The 27,416-nt window shown below is 35.1% G+C and overlaps 1 protein-coding gene across 2 annotated transcripts; it reads right to left on the bottom strand.

Annotated features, from left to right (window-relative positions):
• Positions 1-1,828: 1,828 nt before the first annotated feature.
• On the bottom strand, positions 1,829-26,655 carry LOC140599829 (NKG2-F type II integral membrane protein-like). 2 transcript variants are annotated; one of them, XM_072765100.1, is made up of 6 exons: positions 26,514-26,655; positions 24,120-24,197; positions 23,593-23,655; positions 23,090-23,241; positions 5,813-5,913; positions 1,829-5,583 (listed from the first exon to the last, which is right to left on the bottom strand). In XM_072765100.1, the coding sequence occupies exons 1-6, from the start codon at positions 26,533-26,535 to the stop codon at positions 5,451-5,453; spliced, it is 549 nt and encodes a 182-aa protein (XP_072621201.1). In that variant the 5' UTR covers positions 26,536-26,655; the 3' UTR covers positions 1,829-5,450. The 2 variants fall into 2 exon arrangements, with proteins under 2 accessions (XP_072621201.1, XP_072621200.1); XM_072765099.1 differs by lacking the exon at positions 26,514-26,655 and adding an exon at positions 24,814-25,048.
• Positions 26,656-27,416: the final 761 nt, after the last annotated feature.

The raw sequence follows: 27,416 nt of genomic DNA, 5'->3' as shown, positions 1-27,416 counted from the left end.
TTCGCGCTCCCGCCCCGCAGCCCCCTCCGCGGAGCCGCTGCCCGAGCCCCTCCGAGCTGCTCCGGGTCCCGCCGAGCGCTGCAGCCCTTAGGGAGCTCGGCGCGCTCTCCTGGGCGCAGGTGCCTGTTAGTGCCCCTGGGAGCCTGAGGGCATCCCCGCCCTCCTGGGTCCTGTTCCAACTCCCTGCGGGCCCCTTTCCGGGAAGGTTGGTGCAGCTCCTGCTTCTCCAGGACGGGGCTCTCCTGTCCTGGGGACACTCGCCCCGGCCTCAGCACGGCTCCTCGCGGGGCCCCTCCCCCTCGGAGGCCTTTTGTGTCTTTATTTCTTTTTCCCCATCTTCCTACCTTGATAGAAGCGCGAACTCTTCTCTCTGTAGCATTCCAGCTGGTCTGTCTTTAAATGTCAGGCCGAATTTGTAAATTTTCAGGATGATTTGAATGTTATCTAGGTAAATTGTTGGGGACAGGTGATTTGGGGACACTACCTACACCATCTTGCCCCTCCCTCCCTGGTTTTCTTTTTGAGCCATGGTTTTCTATGAAAATCAAAAACTAGAAATTATCAAATGTATATTGAAGGTATAAAATATATAAAAAATCGTTGAGTCTAAATTTTTGAATATTAACAGACTTTAAATTTTTTTATTTTTTTATTTATTTTTTATAGTCACACAGAGAGAAAGAGAGAGGCAGAGACACAGGCAGAGGGAGAAGAAGGCTCCATGCACCAGGAGCCAGACGTGGGATTTGATCCTGGGTCTCCAGGATCCCGCCCTGGGCCAAAGGCAGGCCAGACTTTAAAATAAACTAGAAATATGTAGAAAACTATAGAAAAACTCTACAAATGTAACATTAACTGATATGCTTTTATTAAATCTAGAAACATTATAAATTTTACTGTTTCCTCTTTATCATCTATGTAGAGTAGGTTAGAGTTCTTTGAAGCACAGGACAACAAACTCTGTTTCCATGGTTTTCTTTCTATGCTCATGTAATAGCAATTATTGGACTACGTCATCCACTCCTTTGGACAACAGTCACCATGATAAATTAAAGAAAGATTATGAAATATTACCCAAAAAAGCTTTGAACATTAAAACATGCAAATTTACAACTTGCTTATTTATACACAGGTGTATACAACATCCGTACACCTTCACAAGTGAGCAAAAATAAAACAAAGCACACACACTTTCCTGGAAGAGCCAGGCTTTCATACCCCAATTTATTTGCCCATATAAAGTAAATACACAAGAATGTCCACCTCTACCGATCCTTTGAGTCACTGACAAAACCACTTTTCAGGAATTGTATAATGATTTATCTCTTATTATGTTGTAGCAGGAGGGAATTTGTGGCAATTGGTAACAATGGATATGATGATTTTTAAATGAGGATTTCTTCATATTGTTGCATAAAAAGGAATACTCTCATAATCATTACTTATTAACATCTATTATCTGATTTCTATAATTCATATCCCTCTACTATACGTTTGTACATAGTAGGTAGAAACAAAATATAAACAGTACTAATATCAGAACTATGAAAATCATTATGTATCTCTTTGGATTCTTGTAATTGGGCAACAATTGCTCTCCTGTGGTGTTCTAGTACCTAACAAAATGAATTAATCCTTGTAATAATTTTTTTTCTGTTTGAAACTTGGTGTATTTTTTTAAGATTAGAATACTCTGGGATCAAATTGATTTTCCAGTATCAATTAATAATATCATGAGGATTTGAGGGGAAATCAATTAAAAAGCTTAAAGGACCAAACTTCACCATCTCTTAACCATATTTCATTTAGCCAATCTCAAGAAGTAGTGTGTATTTCTCAATAAAATATATGTTTATTTTCTACAATTAGTATGTTATTTATACTTTGAGAAACACAGAATAGGCATTCTACATTCTAAATGCATACATTACAAGAAAAGCTCCAGCTCATAATATTGAAATATTTAGAAGCATTGGTGATCATTTAAAAGAATAGATTTCTCATAGTCATTCAAAGACTTGCTCACAGGGAATAGAGCCTATCATTCTTGCTACAAAGTACATCTAGACAAGGCAGATAGTTACCCAAACCCAGCAATGAGTATATGATGGGGGTGGTTAAGTGAGATTAAATTTCTGATGCCCAGCTAAATATATTGTAACAACAGAGATTTGGAGGGGTGAAAGGAAGAAGACAGTTTTAGAGCTTGTGTTTTCTTGGAAAGCAGCCTTCACTGAAAATTCGGAAATTCAAAATATGTAGAGATCCCACAGCAAGAACTTAATGTGGTTAGGCTTTATTTTAAGGACCTTTAGGCATTATAGTATTACCCCTCAGATCAGCCCAATGAGCGGCTACATACATGGTTATCATGTCACAGGTGATGGAACTGAAGCATGATGTTTTTAAGTAAAAATGTAGAGATTTCGTGAATATCTATGAAGCAAGAGATTTTTTCAAATAATCTTCAAGTAACTCTACAAATAAGATACTATTTGCATTATATTTTGTAGGAGAGGAAACTGAGCCAGAGAAATTATATAGCTGAGTCACCAGCCTAATACTGTACATTCAGAAGTGAGCTGGTTTCACTATAGATGTCCTTAAACTTTATACCAGACTGTATACTCACTGTTGTAAGTTGATCAAGGACCTAGGTGAACATCTGCATGATGATGTTTACCACTATACAAAGCTAGTTTATAAGAATTTTTGTCATAGAAGAAACAAAACTCTAGATAGGAGGTTAAGAAAGTGTGATTTTTTTTTATTTCTTAATGTTTATTTTTTACAAACAAAGATATCTCATGAAATATAATGAGAAAAATATTCCTATGGCCATTGTGGTAGATTAGGTTATTTTTCAGTGAACCCATATTTCCTCCAACTGACCACTTGAAAACAGTATACTTTGCAAACAATTATTGATAGGTTTGGCCATGTGACTTATATTCACAATATATGGTGGGAAAGTGGCACCTTTTGAGTTCAGAGTGCATAATTAAGAACCACATATCTGCTGGCCCCTTGGAAAGCTGCTGATCTCTTTTAAAATAGGTCATATACCAGATAGCCCACTGTCCTAATAATAAAATATATAGAAGAGATCTGAGCTGTGTCTGTGGTTTACAGACAAATTCATACAAACCCAAACCTCCACCAACTGAAACACAGCCAAACCACAAAAGGGTGAATAAGAAATAAATGCTTATTGTTAAATGCCATTGTAATTTTGGGGTGTTGGTAACACAACTTTAGCAATTAGGTACAACTACCGTTTATGTATTATATTAATTTTGAATACTCATCTACTCTGTGTTAACAGGGGAAGTAAATATAAAAAATATAAAGAATATGTCTGGGCAGTCTGGGTGGCTCAGTGGTTTAGCGTCGCCTTCAGCCCAGGGTGTGATCCTGGAGACCCGGGATCAAGTCCCACATCAGGTTCCCTGAATGGTGCCTGCTTCTCACTCTGTCTGTGTCTCTGCTTCTCTCTCTCTCTCTCTATCTCTGTATATCATGAATAAATAAATAAAATATTAAAAACAAATATGTATATTCAAAGAGATAAATGCATTTGAAATATAAATTTATTATGCAAATAATTGAGTTTAATATCTCTCTCTCTCTCTGAAGGTCATTGAATTAGGGCAGAAAAATCTCTTAATCATTTTCAAATTACTAATGTTTGTTCTTAATTCTGGTAATAACTAGTTGTTTGACTCACAAAAATATCTGTACATTTTAAATTCTTATTTTCTTCACTATTTAACCTTTTATTTTTCACATCCAAACTTGGTAATAATAGTGACAGAAGTGAGGACATAGAAAAATTGTTTTAAGATTTTATCTATTCATGAGAGACACAGAGAGAGAGGCAGAGACATAGGCAGAGGGAGAAACAGGCTCCTAGAGTAGAGCTTGATGTGCAACTTGACCCGAGGACTCTGGGACCACACCTGAGCCAAAGGCAGAGCCTCAACCACTGAGCCACGCAAGTGCATCCAAGGACATAGAGAATTTAATAAACAATATCCCTCCCAAAATATCTGAAACCCAGGAAAGCAACAAACAAGAAAAAAGACCAAAAAGTACTGGTTATTATCCAAGGAGAAAATAATCTCTACCAATAAGGAGCCTAACCTTTCACAGTACTGCACTAAAACAGATTTTAAAAACACTCTGGTTCCATCCTCTGAGGAAGTGGGGCAGATGTGAAAGGCTCTTATATAGCCACCCGGTGCTGGCTGCATGATCACCCAGAGTGCCTGTTAACAACTGAGTACTCCCAGCCCCTCATCGATCCCTTACTGTTGTCAGATAATGGAGCTAGGTGCTATCAACTTCTCTCCCTTGTTAGCTCACATGAGGTTGTGTCGTATTGGTGAAGGCCATTAACAAGACACTGCTGCAGAAAGGTCTTTTCTTCCTGGTTTCATGGTGTTTTCATGGTGTTTGGCTACTGTGACTTGGTTGCCAGCTGCATGCAGGCAGGAAGTCCTGTGTTTTCAACCTCCAGTAAGATTTTGTGGCCAATATCAGTCAAAGTTTCCCATCCTCCAGCCTCTACACACTTACACTCTGGCAGGGGTTCTCCCTGCTTGCCCATCACAGCCTGAGATCCATCCTCACCACCTTCAGCCGGTGGTCTGTGCAGCTGCTCCATCCCAGGCCAATCCCTTGAGCATGTCTGTCATGAAGCTGTTTAGCCACATTGTTTTCCGTGGCTTCTGAATCCCATCTTCAGAGAGTAGATCTGGCTTTCTCAGAAATCCTTCCTTTAATCCTAAGGTATCCTTATAACTTTCTGTCATCTCCTTTCTGAAGGCTTTCCCTTACAAATGGTTAATAACGCTTTATATCGAACTTCTCCTGGTTTCTGTCTCCTTCCTCAAAACTGACTGATAACCTTGCCACCCTGAGTTGCTCAACCTTCATTTGTAGCTCCTTTAAGGGCTAGGACAAGTCGATTAATTTGGAAATATGAGTGGAAGTGTTCACCTTATTGAGGACTTTATAATAACAGTGCTTTATATTATGATTTGTAATTTATATATAATTTATTTTAGTAAATACAAAAGCTTAAAATGTATAGTAACATGTTCCTGAGTATATATATTTTTACATTAAATAAAGGTTGAAAAATAGTTCTACTCGTCAAGAGAGAAATCTCAGGTATACTTTGGACTTACGGTGAGTATAATGCATCACTATGGATTCATACTTGGCAACAAATGAACCATTCTAGTGAGTGATATTGATAACAGGGGAAGCTATCAGGGGTGCAGACAGGGGCAATATAGGAAATCTCAGTACCTTCCTCTTAATTCTGTTGTGAACCTAAAATTGCTCTCAAAATGTCTTTAAAAAATAACTGAGTAAATAACCATACGGCTTGAAGAAAAGAGAAATGTGTTCTTTATAGATAATGAGATAGCATTATACCAAATTTAGGTAAGCTTAAGTATCTGGTGCTTACAAACATATGTTTTTCTTTCTAAGCAGGATGCAAAAGAAATTTTGTTTTTGTTTATTTGAAGATATAGAACTGTACAATTGTCTCTCCCTGAAGTTACTGACAACCTGAAATATAGAAAATAATATCTAATTAATCTTAGCAATATATAATTTAATATTTTCATGAAGAAACAATTCATTTACTAGCAGTTATATATCTAAATCTGAATATTTTCTATCTTTTTTCATGGAAACACTTCAATCACTGTGTTTATATAGTTATCACATAATGCTTTTTTCTTTTCATGACTAATTCTTTTATGGTATAAAATATAGGAATTATTGAGAAACTTACTGTTCGGAAAAGAAAGTTAAGCCTTTAGGCCACACCCACAAATTATTGCTTCTCTGGGAGACTCTAATCCATGAAGAAGAAATGAAGATGTCCAACATATACTATGAGGAAATAGATTTTATTAGATGTCAAATAAAGCTCTTAAACTCCTTTAAATTTTGTAGCAACAAAAAAAGTTACTTCCTTCTTACATTATTATTATTATTATTATTATTATTATTATTATTATTATTTTAGGAGGGGGAGTGGAAAATCTCAAACATGCTCCACATTCAGGGCAAAGCCCCACAAGAGGGTAGGGGGTTCCATCTCAGACCCTGAGATCATGACCTGAACCAAAATCAAGGGTCGTATGCTTATCTGAGTGAGCCACCCGGATGCCCCTATAAAATCTTCCAAATTATAATATAATGTTACACACTGGGCACATTACGAAAATATCTTAGTAAGACTATGTGCAGAGGACGATCTGCCAGAGATAACAATTTCAGAGTTCTGATCATTGATCAAAGGTTAGTAATAACTTATGAAATATTTATTATTGAAAAAACTCCTAGAGATTCAAGTAAAAAGTACATTTGTAATCTTTTTGCCTGGGACTGCTCCCATGCCTCCTCACCTGTCTGTCCTAGATCAGTGACCCAGAGGAATTGTAGTATTTATAATTTTGGAAAGGCTACAAAAATCACTGGGGCTGTTGCCAAGGAGCAGAACTATTAACAATGGGGAAAGGGATAAATGTCCCAATGCTTTTGCAGCTCAAAGTGGAGAATTTCCTTGATAAAGATTGAGGAAGACTCAAACTTTCTGAAGTGGATTTATCTCCCATAAATATAACAGGAAGATATTGAAAGTGAAAGCACAACAGAAGTGATGACATTAGCTCTCTACACCCTCCTGGCTGATGGAAAAAAAATAAATAAATTTTGCCTACATGTAGAGAAGACCCAGATAAACCCAATTAAAAGTGAAAGCTGAAGGAGAGTTGAAAACTGATAGGAAATTTATGGGTACTCCCAGTCTCTCTCTCTCTCTCTCTCTCTCTCTCTCTGACACCCACACACACCCACACACACTCATGCAAACACATACACATGCACACACACCACATGGCAAAGGGTGGAAGCCCTACTGACTTGCAATATTTGAATACATCCTTTTAAAAATATTAGTGGTTAACTAACAGTGTTATGCTATATGTTGGCAAATTGAACTCCATAAAAAAATAAAATGGTAAAAGTTCTAGAAATCTGTTGGACAACGATGTGAATATAGTTAGCATTCAAACTATCTAATTAAAGTAGGTTAAGATACATGACATAAAATGTTAAAATGTACTTTAAAATGTAATGGATAATATGTGAGATGTGTGATTCCAACTATACAACATCCCAGGAAAAAATAAAACTATAGAAACAGTAAAAATATCAATGGTTGCCAGGGTGTAGCAGAAAGGGAAGAATTAATAAGTGAAGCATGGAAAAATTTTGGACCAGTGAAAATATTCTTTTTTTTTTCAGGGAAATAAATCTATATAAAATGTCTTTACACATTTCTCCAAACTCATAAAATGTACAAAATCAAGAGTACATCTTAATTTAAACTAAGGTCTTTCAGTAATAAAGATGTGTGAATGTACATTCATCAGTTGTAGCAAATGTACCACTCAGGTGGGGGATATTGATAATGGGAGAGGCTACGCAGATGTAGACAGTAGTGGTATATAGGAAACCTCTGTGCCTTGTCTCAGTTGTGCTGTGAACCTAAACCTACTCTCATAAATAAAGTTTACTTTAAATAAATGGGTAATATGATAAATTTTCTATTATTTTTAGCATGATTAAAAAAATAAAATAGAAAGTAAACAAAAGGGGTGAGCTTGAAGACACCAGAGAAAAACTACTCATTACGTTTAATTACAACTAATAATATGATTAGTAGAGGAGTTCTCATCAGAAACTATGAAGAATAAAAGACAGAGAAGTCAAAATCAAAGAGCAGAAAGTACTGGAAAAAAATTAAAAACAAAACACAAATCAAAAACCCCAAAAGGGGATCCCTGGGTGGCGCAGTGGTTTGGTGCATGCCTTTGGCCCAGGGCGCGATCCTGGAGACCCGGGATCGAATCCCACATCGGGCTTCCAGTGCATGGAGTCTGCTTCTCCCTCTGCCTGTGTCTTTGCCTCTCTCTCTCTCTCTCTCTCTCTCTCTCTGTGACTATCATAAATAAAAAAAAAAAAAAAAAAAAAGCAAAACAAAAGAAAGAAACTTGTCAAACAAGAATTCTAAATTCAGCAAAACAATCTTGCAAAAAAAAAGAATGTACATAAGGACCTAACAACACACAAAAAACCTATGAATTTCTTCTGGGCACACATGTTCTGGAGAAATGTTTTTCAAGCTAAAAGTACATGACACTAGGTGGTAACATATATCCACAAAAAGGCAATAGAAAGAAGAAAGAAGAAGAAGAAGAAAGAAGAAGAAGAAAAAGAAGAAGAAGAAGAAGAAGAAGAAGAAGAAGAAGAAGAAGAAGAAGAAGAAGAAGATGAAGAAGAAGAAGAAGAAGAAGAAGAAGAAGAAGAAGGAGAAGAAGAAGAAGAAGAAGAAGAAGAAGAAGAAGAAGAAGAAGAAGAAGAAGAAGAAGAAGAAGAAGAAGAAGATTATTTAAAACCATCATACCACTATATGGTTGGTCTATACCATATATGGATACAACCTTGTGCTGGTAATTGGGCACATTGGAAGGGGATTTATGCCTTATTTTTTTTAGCATTTGTTGATTTTTGTGGTGCAAAGTCACCTTGAATGGTTTATTTCAAGTCACTAACATGAAATCATAAACACAGTGTTAAAAAAAAATTTGTACAACTGGTGCTCAGAAACCGGTGTTAACTGGCTTTAGCACATTTTTAGAAGTGCAGGTTTCCCTTACTATCTGAATCTGAAATATTGCTATGAAACAGTTTTTAGGCTAATATGGTACAAATTGAATAAGTTAATACCATTAATTTATATGGAAATTTTTTGAGCATTCCCAGACAGCCACCTAGGCCAGGGTTGAACCTTTGACTCCAACATCCCAGACTATTAGACCCTGCCTCTGGTCCCAAGCAACACTGAACCTCATAATCCCAGAATCTGTGTCACTGATGCATTTCCTTTACTAGCCTGAGTCACAAGGATTATCCTCTGAGACCCAAGTACAGTGTCCATGGGATATTGGCATATGCCTCCACTCTAGACATCAGTGCAATAGTGACAAGTGAAGCTGAGCCACTGGACATGGCATCGTGGTGGTTTCACTTGCACTTGATCCTAGGACTATAGCTCCAATGCTGCTTTGAGGGCTTTGAGTGTCAGCATGCCAGAAGGGTCACCAGAAGGCCTGTCTCAGCCTGTTGTTTATGGTGTGGACTCTTTAAGGGCGGGGACTGAGTTTTTTATAGCTCCCTCAGCCTCACCTAGAGATGAGACTATTCATTTCTTTTTTAACGTTCCAGGTCTTAGATCCCATTGATTATAAGAACTCACAAAATAAACTCTGGTTTTCAAACCAATATTGTGAGATTCTTTTTCCCTGAATGAGCTCTCCAGGCCTGTGGTGCTTTGTGTGAGGATTTCTTTCTCTTCTTTCTATACACCCATGGCAGCCCTTCTTCCCATGAACAGTTCTGCAGGTCTGCTTAGCTCCTGACTGAATCTCTGGATTCCTATCTTCTTGGAGGTAGCCTCTTCCCTATAATCAGCAGTAGATAGTCTTTTATACAAGTCTTTGGGTCATTTTCTAGGTTATTAACAGTGATGTAGGTGTTACCTGGTTGTATCCATGAGATGAGGTAAGCTTCTTACTTGGCACTTCCCCAGAAGTTGAGATAAAATTTTAAAGAGATCAAAGGAGAAAAAAAATAGCTGTCAACCAAGAATGCCTTACTCAGCAAAGCTACCATTCAGAAATAAAGGAGAGATAAGATTTTGACACCATCTCAGGGGATGGTGAATCAAAGTTTCAACTCTGGCCTTGGATGGCAATCACAGGATTGCAGCATCATGACTCCACTGGTATCTGTTAAAGCCGTGCCACAAGGAATTTATAAGCACTAGATGTACCCTCCAGAAATGCTAAAAGGAATTCTTTAAGCCAAAAAAAACAATAAAACCCACACAAATTAATAAAATAAAAATATATGAAAAGTGTAAAATCACTGGTACAAGCAAAAGAAAAAAAGATCCCTGACAATGGTTTAGGCAATGCTGTCTAGGATAAGTCACCAAAAGCACAGACATCAAAAAAGCAAAATAAAAATATGAGACTACATTAAATAAGGAGATTCTGCACAACAAAGGAAAGTCAAGAAATTGAAAATACAGCATAGAATGAGAGAATATAATTGCAAACCATATATCTGATAAAGGACTAATTTCCAAAATATATGAAGAACTCATACAACATTATAATAAAAAAGAAAATAATCCAATTTTAAAAATGGGCAAAGGACCTTAATAGTCAGTTTTCTGGGGACATACAAATGGGCAATAGGTATATGGAAAGGCGTTCAACCACACAATTCATCAGGGAAATGCAAATCAATGAGTATAAAGCAATGATATAATTACCTCACATCTAGTAGAATCAGTTTTATCAAAAAGAGAAAAGATAACAAATATTGGTAGAATGTGAAGAAAAGGAAGACTTTTGGTGGGAAAATAAATTGTTGTGGACACAATGGAAAATAATATGGTAATTTCCAAAGAAAATTAAAAACAGAACTATCATATAATTCAGTAATCTCATTCTTTAGTATATATTAAAAGGAACTGAAATCAGTATCTGAAAGAAATACCTGCACGGCCATGCTCATTACATTACTTACAACAGCCAAGAAATGAAAGCAAACACATGTCTGCCAACAGATAAAGGGTTAAGAAGGTATGATATATATATATATATATATATATATATATATATATATATATATATATATATATATCACAAAAACATAATGTTACTCAGCCATCCCCAAAAATGAAATCTTGCTATTCGTGACAAATGGATGGACCTTGAAAGCATTGTACTAAGTGACATACATTAGACAGAGATACGCAAATACTGTGTGATCTTACTTGTATGTAGAATCTAAAAAACTTGAACTTGTAAAAATACAGTCAGATGTTGTTTACCTGGGCCTAAGAGGTGGGGAAACTGGGGAGATGTTGTTTAAGTGTACAAAGTTACAACTGGAAGATAAATAAGTTCTGTAGACCTGATGTACAACATAGTGATTGTAGTCAGCATTAGCATATTAGAAACTTCAAAGTTGCAAAGAGACTAAATCTTAACTGTCTCCAACACACACACAAAAAAAGAAATGATAAACATGTGACATGACAAAGGTGTTAGCTAATATTATGACGGTAATCATATTGCAATATATGCAATGCTATATGTAAGTTCTATCTCAATAAAAACAAACAGAAGATACATTTGTTCTACTTACAGGAATGACGAGAATATAATTTAAAATTAGAGCTTTGATATCAACAAAGGGATTAAAATGGAACACTAAAATAATATGTGTTTAATACCAAAGATATCAGTTAGGATGGAAGAAGAAAATAAGACATATCCATAGAACATACAGCAAAATGACAGACTTAAATTCAAATATACAAATAATTGCATTAATGTGAATGAAATAAATACTATAATCAGAAGAAATTATAGAAATTATAGAAATAGGAAAAGAAATTAGAATTATGAATAGAGTAGAAATAGAATAGAATAGATAGAATAGAAATATGAATAGAATAGAAATAGAAATTATCATTCTGAATAAAAATATAAGATCCATCTATATGCTATCTACAATAGACACACTTTAGATTTAAAGGCACAGATAGGTGAAATTAAAATAAGATACCCTAAAAACAGTGATCATAAGTGAGCAGAAATGGCTATTCTAATATCAGATAAAGTAGCTATTAAAACAAGAAATATTATCAGAATTTTAAAAATTCAAAATAGTAAAGCTATCAGGATAAAGGGAAGAAAAACTATTATAAAAATATATTGGGATGCCTGGGTGGTTCAGTGGTTGAGCGTCTGCCTTTGGCCCAAGGCATGATCCTGGAGTCCTGGGATGTAGTCCATATCGGGCTAACTGCATGGAGCCTGCTTCTCCTTCTGCCTATGTCTCTGCCTTTCTCTGTGACTCTCATGAATAAATAAGTAAAAACTTTTCTTTAAAAAGATATATTATTTACCTAACAACAGAACCCTCAAAAGCATGAAGTAGAAACTGACAGATTTAGGAGGATAAATAAACAATTCAATGAGTATAGTTGGAGATTTAAAAGCTCTTCCCTCAATAAGTGATAGAACACTAGCCACAAAATAAGAAGGACTATGGAAGACTGTAAAAACGCTAGAATCCAGCTTGATGTAACTGACAAATGTAGTAAGTATCCCTCTAGTTCATGAATGATATAAAAAATTTAAATAAGTGAGGGGTCCCTGGGTGGTGAAGTTGGTTAAGCATTGGACTTTGGGTTTCTGCTAAGGTTGTGATCTCAGGGCTTGAGATCCAGCCCCCATTGGGCCTATGCTCAGTGCAGTCTGCATAAGACTTGCTCTTCCTCTCCCTCTGCCCCACTTCCCTCTAAAATAAATAAATAAATATTTAAAAACATTAAATAAGTGAAATAATTCAAAGAACATTCTCTAAAGAAAAAAAGTAAATTAGAAATCAAGAACAGAAAGAAATATGGAAATTTTTCAGTTTGGAAAGTGATATACTTCTGAAAATTTACAATTCAAAGATGAAACTTTTGAAAAAACCTGCACTGGATGATATAAATTACCTTGTACTGGAATGATATTAATGATTATTAATGATTATGTATATCAGATATTAAACTTAGAATATATCAAAAAATTTAGGCTGGAACTAAAATAGTGTTTAGAGATAATTTCATAGCTTTATCACTTATACTCAACATGAAGAATGTTATGAAATGAATGATCTGAGGACCTCACCTCTCAGGAAGCTAGAAGAAGAATTTAATGAAGTTATAGAAGGAAAAAATGATAAACATATATTTAGATGAAAGCTGGTGCTGAAATATGTATAGTAAAATATAATTCATGGTAGCCTCAAATGGGACAATACTCAAATATCCAAAAGGATAATCATCAGAATGGATTTTACATTGTAGTACAATCAGATAATGGAACAAGGAGCTATGGACAATTTCATGCAACTATATGGATGAATAATACAAGTTTAGCTTTACCTGAGAAAGCCAAAAATAAAGTATACATACTATAATATTCCATGTAATTGAAGTGCTTTATATCAGAAAGGAACATGAAAGGGACATTTTGCAATTCATTTCCTCATTCTGTGCCATGGTGATACTTGAACATTCAGTCACCTGTTGGCATGTTAGCATGTGCTTTCATCTGTATGCATATTACACTTCAGTAAAATTACCATAACATAATATTTTGAAAATATGCAAATACCTTTAAAAATAGACATAAAAGAGAAAAAAATCCTAAAAAATACAACTTATCAACACCAAAACAAAAGAAATAAAAATACCAGATATATCTTAAAATTTCTAACAGGATTATATATGCAACTCAAAAAACTTTCCACAAGGTTATAGAGCACTTAGATGTTTCTGTAAAAGAAATATATAATTTCAATTTTTTAAAAAAGAAAGTTTTTGTGGGGTAGGAAAAAAATATGTAGTTTTGAAGGGATTTTTTTAAAAAGGAAACTACATGTCCGAGGCAATTATAGATAGATTTTAACAATAAATAAAAAATAATAGACCATGACATACACAGATGTACTGAAGCAATACCATGCTAAATGTACATTTGAAATCCCATAAAATTAATCCATCACATTAGCAGAGTAAAGAAGATAAATTGATATGCCTTCTTGGGGGGCAGGAACTAAGATGATGGTATAGTAAAATGACCCTAGGGTTGCATCATCACTTGAAGACAACTAGATGACTAGCAAAAGACTGAATTTCCAAGAAATTGTCCTGAAGACTGATAGAACAAACTGCACAACTAGAGGGAGTGTAGAGAACACATTGAGAAAAATATCAAGTGTAGAGATGTGGTTTGGGGGAGAAACAGGTCATAGGTGCTACAGAGAGGTGAGAGTCCTGGTCATGGAGAAACATGATAGAGAGAAGAATGCACAGGGGAGTGAACAAGGAGAATACTTCTCAAAGCTATTGACTGAGTAAACAAGAGAAGTTGATATTCATGAGTTTTTGCCATCAGTGCAGCTCGAAGACTGTTATTTTAACAGTCAGTAGGCTCGGCTTGAATAGAGACCTAAGCGTAGTGCCCTACTCTTGGAGAAAAGGCAGGCAAGCAACCCTGGGACAGATGGCATGATCTGAGTATCTCCTAAGGTGCACAGGAAGAATCCGTTTTCACTTCTATTAGCATATCTGTGAGAGGTGTCATGGTACATCTGGAGACAAAAGAGAAGGAAGGATCCATTTCCCTCCTCTGCCCCTCAGCATAGGCACAGAGACACCTACTGAGGGCAACTAACGTGGACACTGGCTGTTTAGCCTGCTTTGCTCCAAATCCCATGCCCCTGTGCTCAGGCATGACTGCCATGATGGGTCAAACCTGCATCAGTTCCTGCATGCCAAGAACATCCCCCAGAAGACCAGCCAGGTCCCTGCTACACCAGGCCGCCCAAAATTGGAGTTTTAAAGGTCAGCTGAGACCTTTGGCTGAGATAAAGTCCAAAGTGCATGTGCTACTCCAGGCAGGCAAACAACCTGGAGACAGACAATGTGAAAACAGCAATTGGAAAAATACCTGAGATGCGCAAGAGGGAATTGTTCATTGTTGTGGAAGGGCTTCCATGAGAGCAGGCATAGACTCCCCTCTCTGGAGATGAAGAAGCTAGCTGGCACCATTTCCCTCCCCTCCCCCACAGCATACACCAACCTCAGTAAATAGCACAGCTACAACCTAAGCTGCATGCACCGAGTCTCACCTCACTGTGCCTTGCTGGTACTCCTCTTGGGCAAGTGTGCCTAAGGACCAGGAGCCGTGGGCCCTTTCCCCAGAAGATCAACACAAATCCCCACATGCACCATGTCTATTGATCATAGGCTTCTGCCATCCTTCAGTTCTAGAAGAAATAGCATCAGGTCTCATTTAACAAGCAGATGAAACCACACCTAGTTAATACTTGCCGCCCTGGCCAAAGCCCAAACACTGCCCACTGCAGGCAAGAAGAAACTCTGTAGATGTCTACCTGAGGGATAGAGCAGCCAAAACACAGCAGCAGAGTACAAGCAGTACACACCACAGACATGTCCTGAAGTGCCAGGCTCTGGACATTATATGGCTTCTTCTTCAAAAGCCATTACTTTCGGGGAAGAAACAACAGGATTTTATAACATAGAGAAGAAGAGAGACCGAGGCAAAATGTCAAGACAGAGAAATTCAACCAAAAGGAAAGAATAAGAAATGATCAGAGCCAGATATCTAATCTACAAAGATACAAGTAACCTACTTGACACAGAATTTAAAGCAACAATCATATAGATACTCACCAGGCTTGAGAAAAGCATGGAAGACCTCAGGGAGAACCCTGCCACAGAGAAATGAGAGCTAAAAAAAATCAGTCAGAAATTAAAAATGCAATAACTGAGATATGAAAATCAACTAGATGTAATAACTTCAAGGACGGAAGAAGCAGAGAAATGTATAAGTGATATAGAAGATAGAATTATGGAAAGTAATGAAGCTGAACAAAAGAGAGAAAAAAGAATAGTGGATCATGAGAGTAAACTTGGAGAAAATGTGACTCCATCAAATATAAAAACATTCATATCATAGGAGCCCCACAAGAAGAGAAAAAACTGGGAGAAGGCATGTTTGAGGAAGTAATAACTGGAAACTTTCCTAATCTAGGGAAGGAAACAGACATTCAAAGCCAAAAAGCACAGAGAATTCCCAATGAAAGCAACAAAAGCAACCAAGAAGTATTGTCGTTTAATTTACAAAATATAATGATAAAATATCTAAAAGCAGCAAGATAAAAGAAGACCCGAATTTACAATGGAAGAGAAATAAAGTTGGCAGCTCTCTCCACAAAAATCTTGGTAAACCAGAACCAATTGTCATGATATATTGAACTTGCTGAATAGGAGAAATCTGCAGCCAAAAATACTGTACCCAGAAAAGCTATCATTCCAAATAGGAAAGATGAAACATTTCCCAGGCAAATCAAGATGAATGAAGTTCATGACCTTTAAACTGACCGGCATGAACTATTAAAGAGGTTCTTTTGAGTAGTAAAAAATAGACCAAAAGTGGCAGAAACTAGAGAGAAACAGAGAAATCCCCAGAAACAATAACGAAACAAGCAATAAAATGGCACTACATACATACCTATCAATAATTAACGCTGAATGTAAATGAACTACAGGCTCCAATCAAAATATATATGATGTCAGAAAGAATTTTTAAAAATTCATCTATATACTGCCTACAAGGGAATCATTTTACATTTAAAGCCCTGAAAATTTAAAGTAAGGCGATAGAGAAATAGCTATCATACAAATCAACATCTAAAGAAAGTCACACAAATTATACCTGTATCAGACAAATTAGATTTTAAAGTAAATACTATAACAAGAGATGAAGAGTAGTATAGAGTAACAAAGAGTGCGATCCAACAATAATATTTAAAAATTGTAAATGTTTATGTCCCCAACTTGAGAGCAACGAGATATATAAAACAATTAGTAACAAACATAAAGTATCTCATTAATAATGCAATAATAATAAGGGTCTTTAGCATCTCACTTACACTAATGAATGATCATCTAAGCAGAAAATGAACTAGGAAACAATGGCTTTGAATGACACACTGGACCAGAGGGACTTAACAGATATATTCAGAACATTTCATCCCAAAGCAGCCGAGTACACTTTCTTTTCTATTGCACATGAGATATTCTCCAGAATACTTCACATAAACGGTCACAAAATAAGCCTCAGCAAGTAGAGGAAGATTGAGATCATTCAATGCATATTTTCTGAATACAACACTATGAAACTTGAAAAAAACTTGGAAAGAAAACAAATGCACCAAGTTTAAATGAAATGCTACTAAATAATGAATTAGTCAAGCAGGAATTGAAAATCAAAATTAAAAAAAAATACATAGAAATAAATAAAAGAAAACATGATGGTCCAAAAGGAGGTATATGGCAAAATAGGCCTAACTAAAATCAAAAAATCATCTCCAGTAAAAAAAAAAAAAATAATCTTACAGCTAAAGGAGCTAGAAAAGGAACAACAAATTGAGCATAAGTCAGCAGAAGAAGGGAAGTAATAAAAATTAGGGAAGGCAAAAGAAACAAAAGCAAAAATGAACTATTGGGACTTCATCAAGATAAGAAGCTTTTGCACAGCAAAGGATACAGTCAACAAAACTCAAAGACAACCTACAGAATGGGAGAAGATATTTGCAAATGACATATCAGATAAAGGGCTAGTTTCCAAGATCTATAAAGAACTTATTAACTCAACAGCAAAGAAACAAACAATCCAATCATGAAATGGGCAAAAGACATGAAGAGAAATCTCACAGAGGAAGACATAGACATGGCCAACATGCACATGAGAAAATGCTCTGCATCACTTGCCATCAGGGAAATACAAATCAAAAGCACAATGAGATACCACCTCACACCAGTGAGAATGGGGAAAATTAACAAGGCAGGAAACCACAAATGTTGGAGAGGATACGGAGAAAAGAGAGCCCTCTTACAATGTTGGGAATGTGAACTGGTGCAGCCAGTCTGGAAAACTGTGTGGAGATTCCTCAAAGAGTTAAAAATAGACCTGCCCTACGACCCAGCAATTGCTCTCTTGGGGATTTATCCCAAAGGTACAGATGCAATGACATGCCAGGACTCCTGCACCCGGATGTTTCTAGCAGCAATGTCCACAATAGCCAAACTGTGGAAGGAGCCTCGGGGTCCATCGAAAGAAGAGTGGATAAAGAAGATGTGGTTTATGTGTACAATGGAATATTACTAAGCCATTAGAAACGACAAATACCCACCATTTGCTTCAATGTGGGTGGAACTGGAGGGTATTATGCTGAGTGAAGTAAGTCAATCAGAGAAGGACAAACATTATATGGTCTCATTCATTTGGGGAATATAAATAATAGTGAAAGGGAATATAGGGGAAGGGAGAAGAAATGTGTGGGAAATATCAGAAAGGGAGACAGAACATAAAGACTCCTAACTCTGGGAAACAAACTAGGGGTGGTGGAAGGGGAGGAGGGCGGGGGGTTTGGATGAATGGGTTACAGGCACTGAGGGGGGCACTTGATGGGATGACCACTGGGTGTTATTCTTTATGTTGGTAAATTGAACACCAATAAAAAATAAATTTATTAAAAGAAAATTAGAGCAGACATAAATGATAGAGAAAAAAATAACAATAAAACAGGGCAAAGAAAACAGGAGATAGTTCACTAAAAAAAGTAATGAAATTGATAAATCACTAGTCAGACTTATCAAAAAGAGAAAAGACCCGAATAAATAAAATCACAATGAGAGAGGGGAAATCACAAGCAATATCACAGACTCACAATCAGTTATAAGAGAATATTACAAAAAAGTATATGCCGACAAATTGGACAATCAGGAAGAAAGCGTTAAATCCCTAGAAGCATACTCACTACTAAAACTGAAGCAGGAAGAAATTGAAAATCCAAACAGAACGGGTAACCAGCAAAGAAATTGTATCAATTATCAAAAATCTCCCAACAAACAAAAGTCCTGGGTGAGTTGACTTCCCAGGGGAATTCTACCACACATACAAGGAAGAATTGATATCTGTTCTTTTTAAAATACACCCAAAAATAGAAATGGAAGGAAAACTTTCGAGCTTATTGTATGCAACCAGCATTATCCTGATTCCAAAACCAGACAAAGACTCCACTGCAAAAGAGAACTACAAACCAATATCTCTAATAAACACGAATACAAAAATTCTCAACAAAATTCGAACCTATCTCATCCAACAGTACATTAAAAGAATCATTCGCCTTGATCAAATGAAATTTATTCCTGGGCTACAGGGGTGGTTCAATATTTGCAAATCAGTCAACTTGTTAAATGACATTAGAAAAAGAAAGGAGAACCATATGATCTCAACAGATGCAGGAAAGGCTTTGACAAAGGAAAACATCCAGTCATGGTAAAAATCATCAAAAGTCCTGATATAAGGAACATACTCTACTCTTAAAGGCCATACGTAAAAACCCTACAGCTAATATCATCCTCAATGGGGGGGAAAACTGAGAGCTCTTCCTCTATGGTCAGGAACAAGATAGAGACGTCCACTTCACCTGAACATAGTCCTGAAAGGCCTAGTTACATTAATCAGAAAACCAAAAGAGATAAAAGGCATCTAAATTGACAAGGAAGAAGTGAAACTTTCATTATTTGTAGATGACATGATACTCTATAGATAAAACCCAAAAGACTCCACCAAAAAACTGCTGAAACTGAAAAACAAATTCAGTAAAGTCACAGGATACAAAACCAATGTACAGAAATCTGTCACATTTCTACACACTAATAATAAAGCAGCAGAAAGAGAAATCAAGGAATCAATCCCAATTACAATTGCACCAAAAACCAGACACCTAGGAATAAACCTAAACAAAGAGGTAAAGGATCTGTACTCTGAAAACTATGTAATACTGATAAAAGAATTTGAAGATGAAAGAAAGAAATGAAAAACCAGAACACCAGGGTTCCTAAATTGGTTAAGCATTTGACTTGATTCTGGCTCAGGTCATAATCCCAGGTTGTAAGATCAAGCCCCACATCAGGCTTCACACTCAGAATGGAGTTCTTGGGATTCTCTCTCTCCCTCTGTCCCTGCCTCCCCCGGCCCCCATCCACCGCTCAAATTCTATAAAAATATAAATAAATAAATAAATAAATAAATATCTTTAAAAAAAAGGAAACAACAAAAAATACTCCATGGTCATGAGTTGGAAGAACAAATATTTTTAAAATGTCCATACTACCCAAGGCAATCTATACATTCAATGCAATCCCTATCAAGGTGCTAATAGCATTTTTCACTGAGCTAGAACAAATATTCTTAAAATTTGTATGGAACTGCAAACGACCCTGAATAGTCAAAGTAAACTTGAAAAAGAAAAGCAAAGCTGGAGGCATCACAATTTCAAACTTTAAGATATATTATAAAGAACCTGTGATTAAGACACAATGGTACCAGCACAAAATAGACACAGATCAGTGGAACAGAATAGAAAACCAAGAAATGGACCCACATTTAACTGTATGTCAACCAATATTTGATGAAGCAGGAAAAGAGAAGACACGCAGTAACCTCTTTGACATTGAACATTGCAACTCTTACTAGATATGTCTCCTGAGGCAAGGAAAATAAAAGAAAAGATAAACTATTGGAACTTCATCAAGATAAAAAAAACAAAAGAAACATTCAAAACTAAAATGTAACCTTTGAATGAGAGAAATATTCACAAATGACATAATTGAAAAAGGCTTAGTATCCAAAATCTATAGAGAACTTATAAATCAATCCAGTTAAAAATCCAGTGTAAGACGTGAATAGATATATTTTCAAAGACCTGCAAATGGCTAACAGACACATGAAAAGATGCTCAACATCACTCATCAGGGAAATATAAATCAAAACTATAATGAGATATCACCTCACACCAGAGAATATGGCTAAAATGAACAAAACAGGAAGCAACAGGTTCTCATGTAGATGTGGAGAAACAGAACTAGGAATCCTCTTCACTGTTGGTGGGAATGACAACTGGTGCAGCCACGGTATAAAACAGTTTGGAGGCTCATTGGAAAGTTAAAAATAGAGCTACCTTATGATCCAGCAATTACACTACTAGATATTTACCCAAAAGACACAAAAATACTGATTCAAAGGGATACATGCTCCCCAATGTTCATAGCAGCCTTATTAGTAATAGCCAAATTATGGAAAGAGCCTCAACTGATGAATGGATAAAGAATAGGAGATATATATAATGAAATATGAGCCAAAAAATTGAAATTTTGTATTTTTGCAATGACACAGAGCTAGAGAGAATTATCCAAAGTGAAAAAAGTCAGTCAGATAAAGACAAACACCATATGATTCACTCCTATGTGGAAGTTAAGATATAAAACAGATGACAATAGGGGGAAAAAAAAGGAGAGGCAAACCAGAAAACATACTCTTAACTATAGAGAACAAACTAGACTGACTGGAAGGGAGGAGGGCAGGGGGATGTGTTAAATTGGTGATGAGTATTAAGGAGGGCACTCGAGCTGGGAGTTGTATGTAAGTGATGAATCACTAAATTCTACACTAAAACTCATCTTACATGGTAAGTTAACTAACTGGTTTTAAATAAAAGCTTGAAAAATTAAAGCATATGATTTCTCTGATGCAGAATGCATTTGATAAAACCATATTCTTACTTTGAAAAAAAGCTTTGAGAAAGATTAAAAATAAGCAGATGTTCATGAAAAGATCTAGAAAGATGACAAGAGGACTCTGAAATAGAATAAATATATATATGTATTGTAACAAAAGGATATTTTTTTAAAAAGGAAAAGGAAATAAAATACGTAACTAGACAAATGAAACATATTAGAAGGTGCAAAATTTTTACTCACACGCATATAGTGAATAAATTTCAACAATGATGCAAAGTCATTCAGTGGAAAAAGTATAGACTCTTAACAAATGTTGTGTAATAACTGGCTATCATATAATATTAATAATTACGTACCCTACATTACATGCAAAAATGCTCTGAATTGATCATAAACCTAAGTTAAACTATAAAATTCCAAACAAGTGCAGGAAAAGATGCTCAACACTATTACTCTTGGGAAAATCCAAATTAAAACCGTTACAAATCAGACTTCCCCCTCTGGAAAGATAGAGAGGATATACTTATCCCTAGTCCTCCCACCAAATAGAGCCGAAACAACTGGAGATATAAATATATCAACATAAGAGGATTTAGAAAGATGATGAGAAACTTGACAGAACCAGGCACTCCAGTTCCAGGGAATGACATGGCAGCAAATGCAGTAGAATTTCTCTTTACCTCACATATCCCAGACTGAGCAAATGACAGACACTAACAGGTACAGACAAAAGTCAAAAATGTTTTTTTCTCTCCAATCAAAATAATGGCGAAAAAAAAACCATGCCATGAAGACAAAGATATTTTAGACACTGTCCATTATTCCATTGAAAAACATTGACTATGCAGCAAAATTATACAATAATCTAGAAAAATGTTGGAATAATGTAATAAATTGAAATCCGCACATATGTATGACCTTGTAATTTCATTCTCATGCTTGGAAGAAATTGTATTATAATTATATATAATTACAATTATGATGTTATATTTCTAGATCATTATTCTATTATGATAAATATAATACTTATATGCCTAAATATAGATATACTATGTAGTTTTGCATCATATATAAATAAATATTTATATAAATATATCATTATAAATATAATATGTGAAAAAGGAAATGGAAAAGACTTCTCATAAAATAATTATTCGTAATACCCACATACTAAAAAGGAACTACATTTCTGAGAATAGATTTAAAATATCATAATCATATCAGATAGCAGTAAAAATTCACAAACTATAGACAAATGTCATAATATAGATGGATTACAAATATCATATGAAAGTGCAAGGAGACACACATAAAAATGTGTACTGAATGATTCCATTCATATAAAGTCTGAAATTAAGTGAAGATATTTCATAATATTGAAGTTGACAGAGCTGATAGAGGCTCTAAACTTTTATTTCACGATTCAATTTGTAATTACATGGTTCTAACTATTTTGTAATCAATTTGCACAATCATACGTTTAGTTTCCTTGTTGTATGGCAAAATTAATTAGTAAATTTTATTTCAGGCAAAAGAGCATTTATAGAAGGATGGTATTCTATGAAAAGCAATACAGAAAACTATCAAATGTACATTAAAAGAATAAAAATATAAATAAAACATAGAGGCAAGTTATGGAATATTAACTGACTTTAAAATAAACTACAAATACATATAAAATATAGATGAGATTTAGAAATATATTAATTGATAAGCTTTAATAAAATCTGGAAACATTTGAAACCTTACCAGTTCTTCTTCATCATCTATGTAGAGAAGGTTAGAGTTGTTAGAAGCACAGGATGCCAAACTCTCATTCCATGGTTTTCTTTCAGTACTAATGTAATAGCAATGGTTGGAATATGTAAACCACTCTTTTGGACAATGACCACAGTGATAAGCTAAAGAGATATTATGAGATATTTTACAATATTTGAATATTAACAAATTCAAATTATTTTACATACTTGCATATGTATATACATAGGTATACAAATCTATGAACACTCACACAATGTTATAAATAAAATATGCTCACAGGGGCTCACAGAGAACAGTTAGCCAGTCATTCCCTAATTTATGTGTCTATATAAAATAAACATACAAAAATATTAATATCTACATGTGTAAGAACACTGAATAAAACGACTTCTGTAGAATAGTAAAATGATTTCTTATCATGTTTTAGGAGGAGGAAATTTGAGGCAAATAGAAACAACAATAATATCAGAATTTTGAAAATCATTTTATACCTTTCTGAATGTTTGTTTTCAGGGATGAATTGTTCTGCTCCAGTATTTCAGTAACTGAAAAAACTAAAGAAATCATCATAAAAATTTAAACTGAAATAAATATGATTTCAGTTTCTTAACTTAGAAATTGGGGTACTGTTTAGAATTACAAAATTCTGTAATAAAATTTATTTCACCAAGCAATATTAACAAAGAAATGAAGATTTGGGAGAAAATATTTCAAAAAGCCTATTAAGAATCAAACCTCTCCATTTCTTACAGTATGGGGCTTAATAAATCTTAAGAATTGGTTTGTATTTATTTCTCAATGTGTCTCCTAGAACACCTCTCTGAGTAATGAAACTGAATATTTGTGTAATACTCTCTACAACTATTGTTACTTAACTTTTGACAAATTCAGAATAATCATTCCACTTTTATAGCATAAATGCATTAAAATGAAAGATATATTCCATACAGTATGAGATATTTTGCGGTAGTGACAATCATTAAAATGAAATTTCCCAGATAGTCATTTAAACACTTACCAGGAATAAGAAGTATTCTTATCACAATGGACATCAAGACAAAGCAGATGATTCCCAGCATCCTAGCAAAGATCTTCCCTGGAAATAGTAGTAAATGTTAGGAACAGAAAGAAATGAAAACACTGGGATCCCTGGGTGGCGCAGCCGTTTAGCGCCTGCCTTTGGCCCAGGGCCTGATCCTGGAGACCCGGGATCGAATCCCACATCGGGCTCCTGGTGCATGGAGCCTGCTTCTCTCTCTGTCTATGTCTCTGCCTCTCTCTCTCTCTCTCTCTCTGTGTGTGTGTGTGTGACTATCATAAATAAATTTAAAAAATTTAAAAAAAAAGAAATGAAAACACTGGCGATGGATGGAAATTATCATTTAGGAAATTTACATACAAGAGAACCAACAATGCACACGGAGTCCACATATAGAAACTTGGACCCCAAACTATCTACCATTGAAATCTTCTCTCAGAATATACCATCACATTTTCTGTAAAGGTAATACTCCATGAGCTATCAGTCAAAGACTATGAATTACAACAGTGCTTGAGTAAAATTAGTCTATTAGTCTACAATACTATTTACCAACTCCAAGCTCTGATCCTTACAAATGAAAAATATAGGACATCATTCCCTACTCATTCTCTCCACCAATGTGCCCCAGATCACATACTAGAACAGTTACACTATGTATTAAATGTTTTACCTTTGCAGTGGTAGTTCTTGCATTCCCCTGAATGATCCTGAGAAGCATTTTGAAGATTGAATTCTGTATAGATTATTTCTTGCTTAGTTACTGAAATGGAATTTTTAGTGCCCTTAGCTTTCATTTGCTGTCTCTTTGAGTTATTCACCCAATTAAGTTCTGCACAGGTACCTCTTTGGATATTCATCTCTGTAGCTGTGCAGTGGCAGGCACAGTGCCGAGTGGAAAAGAACTGAAGGACTTGACGAAGACTGTATGTAATGACAAAACTGCCAGGACAGTCACACGGGGTGGAGTGTGGGGTGAGTGATAGTACTCATTTGCAGTTGAACAAGTAAAATCTGGTACCAATTCCCTTAGTACTGACTTTTAATCCAGTAATGGTTAAACATTGAGGAGTCTGATTGGGAAAGTTTTAGTACATATAGGAACTTCCTGTAATAAATTAATTTATTTGATGATATTTATTGGAAGGTGATGTGTTCTTATCAAATGATCTTTTATTTTGAATAATTGTAGAGTTCTGAGAAATTAAATTTTAAAAGAAAAATTATGTATGTTCAAATGTCATGCAATACACTAAACTTATCCTAAACCTAAACAAGGTTGAAACAAAATAACAAAAGCTATGTTTTGAAAACCACTAATTTAACACCAGAAATTGGCATTAATGGCAAAATATGAAACCATAAAATGATAGATAAAAGTGTAGTTCATTTAATGGAAGAACGCTGCTGTCACAAACTTCCAGAAAGATCCTACAGCTGTCCCAGTTATGAGGGTAGCTTTGGTTGTGTGAGCTATTTTAACAAATCAAATAAATGTAAATTAATAATTCTACCAATGAGTTTTGAAGTCTGTGAGATCTAGAATTACTTCTGGCTCTCAAATTTATGTGATCTTTAAAAAGTTACTTCATGTCTAGCAATTTAGTTTACTAATCTAAAATTGGAGTAAAAAGGTGTAATTTTTTAATGCATATAAATCACTTACTATTCAATCCAGCTTTCATAAACTCAACAATATATTAGTTATTTTAATTTTTAACACAATAGCCACATTATAATTACTGATTCATATTCGTTAGATTATGCAACATAACTCATTAGACAGTGGTACCTTTCAGTATGGAATTTAGTTTGCCAAGTTTTACTCAATTTTTTAAAAAAAGTCTTTTGACTATTCATAGTTAAATCTAAAGTAGCATTTTACAGAAGGAACTTCTTCCTGCTTTTTATAATAAACAAAACTGGTTTCATTTACCTAAGTAAGTGCATGAGGAATAATGTTTTACCTCACTCTTTGATGAATTCATTTTAAGAGTTCATTTTTAAAGCCTGAGCTAAATATCAAATCTTACATGTAATTATATCTAGACTGAGGACAAATCCAAAATTAACTGTTTCTTATCATGATGCTTATGTGATTTCACTTGACATTATATTGATTTATAGACCCAACTATGTGTGTTTGTAAACACTTGATTACTTCACCATAGGTAATATTTTAAATACTTTAAGAAATTTTCTAAGATATTTCATATTTATTCTTATTTTTCACCTTGAATGTTGGAATAAAAACACCAACGTTCTTTGTGATTTGATTGTATATTAATTATACCTCGGGTACATCCCATCTAACATTTGAAATCTCCCACTAAAAGTTGGCTATTAGAGAGACAGGGCAGTAGAGCTACATACCTTCTGTTGGCCAGGAAGTCATGCATCTTCCAGTAGGAGACCTTGTTACTCTTGTAAACAGGTAATATCTGTGGTCTTCACAGACTGCTGACCCTGTGAGAGCTCAGAGTGAGGTAATAGTGGAAAAAGTTGATTTCTTATCAATGTGTCACTTAAAATTTGAACAGGAAATTCTTACACTTGGGCTATTTTGAAGACACAAGACACTTTATCTCATCACACATCTCCAGAATGTAGCAGTTTTCAGCTTGTATTGTGTCATTTAATTGGCATGTGTCTCTGAGAAATTTTTATATTCCAGATGACATTGGGGTCAGAGGCTTGACCACCTAGGCTGTTCACTTACTTTCATCTGTATCACAAACACTGAGAATCTAGACCGTGTGAGAAATGTCTTTGATGTTTAAGTTTTAATTTGAGGTAAGATTGTTAAATTATCATCACATACTTCTTTCTTGTGCCCTTGCTATGTCACTTCTATTATACTGAAAATATTCTAAAATCATCGTCCCAGTAACAGGTATTTACTGATATTTGACACTAATTTCGAAGACTTACATTTTCAACTTTATTGTCACTGTCACAATGACATCAATTTCCAAACTTCTCTATTTTTCTGCCTTAGTTTTTAATACACCTGCATTCAATTATATTATCTGTAAATAAATTATTTAGATTTCTGCTGAATAGAATACATTTCTGGGAAGGATATTAAAAAATATTGAACAAGTAACACCATGGCAGAGATTTAAATATTAATTACTCAAATATTCATTGATTCATCCTCCTATGATATCTAGTTGTCTGTATTTTAATAGAAATATTTCTTCTTGGGATCCCTGGGTGGCACAGCGGTTTGGCGCCTGCCTTTGGCCCAGGGCGCGATCCTGGAGACCCGGGATC

The sequence above is a fragment of the Vulpes vulpes genome, chromosome 8, assembly GCF_048418805.1.
Source record: "Vulpes vulpes isolate BD-2025 chromosome 8, VulVul3, whole genome shotgun sequence".
Taxonomy (NCBI): domain Eukaryota; kingdom Metazoa; phylum Chordata; class Mammalia; order Carnivora; family Canidae; genus Vulpes; species Vulpes vulpes.
The sequence above is the reverse complement of the archived record's forward strand: the minus strand, read 5'-3'. Positions and strand labels throughout refer to the sequence as shown.